We start from the raw sequence: 5,658 nt of genomic DNA on the forward strand, positions 1-5,658 counted from the left end.
GCTGAAGTAGAATGAAGCAATTAATTTCTACTAAAAGTACAGATAATAAGCCCAATAAAACACATTGACCAGCATGAAAAACAAAGGGAAAAGCAATTTTGAGTAGTGGTCCACATTGCCGGGGTTCTGAATTGTGAAATAACCAATAATCCTGTGCATTTTGTTTCTCAAGACACATTTGATTTTCTCATGACTTTTCATGGTCAAGTCACTGCAGTTAACATTATCGCTGGAAATCTCAATGCTTGTGAAGCTGATTTTCTGTTTATAGCTGGTGATGGAATTGTTGAGGATGTTGGTGATGTTAACTTCTTCCATTTCTTCAGTTAATTCATTTGCAGGCCCCTAGGAAACAAGAGTTTTAAGGTCTGTCTTCTCCTGCAGAGCAAGGAGACCATAAGGACAAAGAAATAAGAGCACAGCTTCATACGTGGTCATCCTAATACTCAAACACACCTGTCAGCTGCTCCCTAATCTTAGGAGGGTCTGAGGTCCCAGAGATGCCTGTTTCCACCACTGTATTTCCAGAGATATTTTTAGATCCTTGAGCAAGTCTTGAGTAATCCAACATCCATCTCCTACAGGATACCCATCTCTTCCTGTCTACACAGTAACTTAATGCCTGGGGAACTCAGTATTGAGGTGGGAAACCTCTTTTGCCCCTGACAGGATTTAGGTCCTTGATGACCACTGGACTACAGTCATACCTGACTATTTAATTTCTCCCACTAAAGCAGAGCCCTTGAACAACTCACTCTCACAATCCCCACAGAACACTGTGGGACTGATGTTTGGAAGGGAGGAAGAAGGGTTCAGCTTTCCTCTGGTAGAGGGAAGTATCTCCCTCTATTGGAGTTACTGGAGCTGTTTGATAGAAGAGCGAAGAGTTGTGTTATACTGGCTCTTCTCTGGCTACATTTGAAAGGAGCAGAAGAGCTCACACGAGCTCAACTCAGGACTACGGACCCAATTCCAGTGCCAGGCCCAAGTGCCCTTCTGAGTGTGGTCCCATGAACTCAACAGGACTGTCAGCTAAGGCTGCTGCTCAGAAGTGCACCAGAGACACAGCACTCCTGTGCTATTCATATGTTTGTTACACACAAAAATTTAGGTTTAGTGCCAATCAGGAGAAGCATTATTAATGTATCCAAAGCAGGAAGACCATCAGTCTTATTCAGTTAATGGAGAACTAATTGCTGTTAGTCCGAGACCACTGTGCTTATTCAGGTACATTGGGCCTCACCTCTTCTGGTACTTTAGCTGCACACTTCTGTGATGAGCTGTAGTGAGCCACTGCATATTCCACAAGGGCACCAAAGATGAAGCTGAAGCAGATGCCAAGATAAACATCAATGGCCTTAATGAAACAGTTGGTTTTCGAAAGTGAACTTCGTGAGCCGATCATCAGAGTTGTCATAGAAAGCACTGTTGTAACTCCTTGGAAAACAGAGAGACCTTTTCTTGGGGACACTTGGGAGAAATCTTGGCCTACCCTTCTGCTCATGTCATTGCTCTCTATTGCTAGCCAGATAAAGCACATCACTTCTTACCAAATCCAAATCATCCATCACAGCAACTGAAATGCTTTTGTAGCATTAGCTACTGGCTTCACACAGGCTCTCCCTGCCTTTGGCAGCTTGGCTCCAACAGGCAGTTGCCTCTCTTCTTTTTCATGCTTTCAGTAAAAAAACCCCCCGTCCTGCTCCCTCCAAAGCACATCACAAAGATCGTGTGCTCTGTCCTCTACTCTCTGCAGCGGATCTCCTGGGAGCCTTGGCCACACACAGCCCTGCAGGTGGGCACATATCCCTGCCACAGCATCTCCTCCACACCAAACCAGCTCTGCCCCAAGGAACAGCAGAAGGCAAGCAGACCATTTATCCCTGAGCAGGTAGCTCAAGAAAAGCTAGCCTAGCCTTCAAAGGCTCCTCTGCCTGCTTAAATCTTCTCACTTCCTCAGCCAGTAACTCACCAATGCAGGTTCTTGCAGGCACTGAGTCCAGTGTGATCCAAAAAGAAACCCAGGACAACATGACAAGCAGAGTGGAAGGTATGTAGGTCTCCAGAATGAAGTAAAGGACATTTCTTCTCAGTTCAAACTGTAATATCAGTCGTCGGTAACTGCCTGTTCATGAAAGGAAGAGACTTGGTGAATGTGAGATTCCCAAGGACACCTGAAGTGAAATTGAGACAGCCCAGCACTGGCCCTTCAGCTGATGTAGCTCAGCAGAGCCGCACCACAACCATGGGAGAGGCCTTGCTTCCACCTCAGAGAGCTGATGGAGGTAATACCCCACACAAGGGGACACCCTCAGAGCTGACACACAGCCAACACACCCCACACGAGGGGCACACACAGCCCTGACAGGCAAAGAGGCATCTGAACAGCACACGCCTTGCAGAGGGGCTCCTGCAGCTGAGCACAGCGGGAATGTTACAGCAGGGCCTCAGCTCAGAGCAGAGCAGGGCCGATGCTCTCACCCGTTCTCTCTCACTCAGCACAGCACACCTTTCCCAACACCTGCTCTGAAGGGCACTACCAAGTTCAGCCTTATCTGATGGCTGAAAATCAGACAAAACATTTGTCTCTTGATGTCAGCAGGCTCTGGCTCACATTCCAAAGCATCCGAGTACCTTATAATCACAGAGAATTAGACCGCCATTTTCATTAGTGATTTGTGATCTTTGATAATGGTATCTTTTTGTGCTCAAAAAAAATCAGTCACCTTTTAAAAATCAATTTGTTGTAACTACTGACATAAGGGTTCTGAGGCTGGATCAGTAGTGTTTTCAGGATATAGTTCTTCTCTATAAACAATAATTCCCTTTGAAGTGTAGAAACAAAGTCCATGTTGTTCATGGGCTGTGTATGCAACAAAACAACAAAACACTGGTATCTGTAAAACCTTGTCATTCTAAGGAAGTTTTGTCCCCTTTCATAGTGTCTGTGATTGGAGAAAAGAGTATTTTACACTGATAATGAAAAAAATATTGAATTCTGATCTACAAAAATATGTTATCCATCATGATAGAATTGTAATTTACAAACAAATGTATATTTAAAAAATTAATTTTACTCCTAGTTACTGTAAACATTGCTCTCCACAGTATTTATAGACTGCACACCTGGATAAAAGGGATAGAGTTTCTTCAGATACGTGTGGAGAAAAAAAAAGGAGACTTTAAAAAAAATTAAAAATCCATCAAATGAATACAGTATATTTTAAACCTCCATCTTTCTGTGGATTTCCATCTTACAGATTGCAACTGTATAAGATTTCATACATTGAAATTGTATTGCAATGATTGCAACTAATAGGATTTTATCACCTTTCTGTTCATCTCTTTTTGTGAGAGTAAGATCTGCTAAAGACTTTGCTGGTTCAGGCCTGAGTCAAGAGATCCTGGCCCACAGGAACAAGAGGAGATGGGATGGGGAATAGTCAAGAGCCTTCTCTGCTCTTTTCTCTCAAGAATTTACCTGTCTCCTGCTGTGACTTCGAGACCAGGGTGTGGTAGTGTTCCACCGTGTACTGAGAGAGCCGCAGCTTCTCGATGCCGTGGACGGAGTCATTTCCTCTCAGCCAGGTGAAGGTGACATCATTTTCATTGTAGCCCCCTTAGGAGAACACAGAGACTTTGTGACTGCTTTCGCCAGTGAAAGCCCAGCTGCTGCCCTGCTCTGTCTCCTGCAGGGAGCAGAACCCTGATGCTGGCACTGCAGGCTGGACACAGGCCCCCTGAGCTGTGTCTGACCACAGAGGACACTGGCTGTGCTTCCTTCACCACACTTGGTCTCCTGCTCCGGATTTGGACAGGAGCACAAACCTCTGGGAACGACACACAACGTGCAAGGCTGCTGAGAGCCTATTTCAATTGTTTACGTGGGGTATTTATGTTTTCAAAGATAATCCATTGCTGTCATACACAGCTTGATTACATGCAGCAGGATAGAAGTACTGCAGTGGTTAACCCTCAAATGCAGTCTCTTCAGTCTGAGGGGAGAGCAGGAGAACACAGTGGTTAAAAAAGAGAATTCAGATCCCACTGAGCCCCTTACCATGGAGCAGAAGCACATTTCACGGAGTCATCTATTCAAGTGCTTTAAAACATCAGAAAATGCATTTTCAGTTAGTTGAGAACTTATAGCTGAGACTGCTATGTGGTTATGAACCAGGCTCCTCTGACTGGGTACACATTGCCCAGAAAACCTGCTCATAAAAACAACTTTTTCTGCAAATCATTCCTCCTATCCTCAAAGGCATTAAGTTACTGAGGAAAAATAAATGCACACAAGATTTAGGTAACACCAAATTCCTGCCTAAAAGCAGTGGGACTCTGTATATGCCATCTGAATGGTTGCCTCCGGGGATGTAAGTGATGACATGACCTCAGGATAGACTGAGGAATACTGCAGTCTGAGAGATAAATCTTGTACTGAGTTGCCAGCCTGACATTCCCTTCAAAAATTTGACTTAATTTAGGAAACAAGCCCATCAGTTTCACTGATTTAATTCTTTTATTAAGAGCCCTTCTTTGAGACCATGTGTAGGGACGCTGTGATTCTGATAATAACCCATTTGTCCTGGTAGAAGGAATCAGATGCAGTTGCAGCTCTATTTACATCTAATTGTGTTTTCTTATTAGACACAAATTACCAGAGCTTGGGCGTGATGAACTCCTAAATTAGGTGTCCAGAGTATGAATCCCTGAGTAGAATCCTAAGCATGTGACTTTTCGAAGTTCCTAAGTGGTTTTATAAATAGTGGTTACTCAGGAAAATTTTATAATAAGTGATAGATTGTAGTTAATTCATCTGGTGTATATTTAAATAGCATTATTTCTGGGCACTTATCCTAATGAAATCTCCAGTGGGCAATATGTATGTAATTTCACTGGAATTATACAGCAACTGAGCATGATGTAGGACCCAATCACTTTTAAACCAGGCCTAAACATGCTCCGCTTTAGCAGAAGAGGCCAATCATTATTATTTCAGGAGCTATTCTTTGTAATAAAGTTAACCATGGTGAACTAATATGATTTTAATGTGAAAATAATATGTGCTTCCCTAGATGCTTCATGCTGCAACCCCAGAAGTTAAAAAATCTGGTCTTTTCAGTGCTGAGATAGTGGAAGTTTGGTTTTGTGCCATGCAGCAGGAGCTGGCTGCCTGCTCATCACAGGTACAGAGCAGCAGCACTGCGCTGGCTGAGCTCTGGGGTAACAACCCTGCAGTGGCTTACTTTTTCCTGGAGTCTTTCTCAGCCAGCATTGCCATAGGTGAGCTTTTAATCTAATTGAGAGCAGAATTCAGTGATAATTCCTCTTCTTGAGACTTCCCAGTCTGAGACTCTTCTGTTGAAGAGGGTCCCATCCTCTGTATTCCTGCAGCAGTCAGCCCTAGTGGAGGGGCAGGTACCACAAAGCTGGGTTTGCCCTAATTTCAGCTCATGATTTGAGAACCATGTTTAATTCTAGTGAGAACCACCCTTCCTTATGTCTTTTTTACAGTGGGGATTTGGGGGGTGCAATAGGTAGTAGCTACCTAAAAATATGAGAATTGTTCCTTGCTGTACTTGCACTTACCCATAAGTTAGTTTTGAAGAAGCTGTGTGTTCAAAAGGACCTAAATTTTGAAAAGCAACCAATATTACT

The 5,658-nt window shown here is 43.6% G+C and overlaps 1 protein-coding gene across 4 annotated transcripts in view; it reads right to left on the reverse strand.

Annotated features, from left to right (window-relative positions):
* GABRP (gamma-aminobutyric acid type A receptor pi subunit) overlaps positions 1-5,658 on the reverse strand; it is a 29,609-nt gene that overhangs the window by 1,727 nt on the left and 22,224 nt on the right. For 2 of the 4 annotated variants that reach the window (XM_017738166.1, XM_008636755.2), the window contains 4 exons: positions 3,482-3,619; positions 1,973-2,125; positions 1,244-1,437; positions 6-345 (listed from right to left, as the gene is read on the reverse strand). In XM_017738166.1, coding sequence (XP_017593655.1) covers positions 31-345; positions 1,244-1,437; positions 1,973-2,125; positions 3,482-3,619 — 800 coding nt within the window. In that variant the 3' untranslated portion in view covers positions 6-30. Of the gene's footprint in view, positions 1-5; positions 346-1,243; positions 1,438-1,972; positions 2,126-3,481; positions 3,620-5,658 lie in introns of those variants that run through there. The other 2 variants (XM_017738167.1, XM_017738168.1) reach the window with 2 other exon arrangements.

The sequence above is a fragment of the Corvus brachyrhynchos genome, unplaced genomic scaffold, assembly GCF_000691975.1.
Source record: "Corvus brachyrhynchos isolate BGI_N302 unplaced genomic scaffold, ASM69197v1 scaffold616, whole genome shotgun sequence".
Taxonomy (NCBI): Eukaryota; Metazoa; Chordata; class Aves; order Passeriformes; family Corvidae; genus Corvus; species Corvus brachyrhynchos.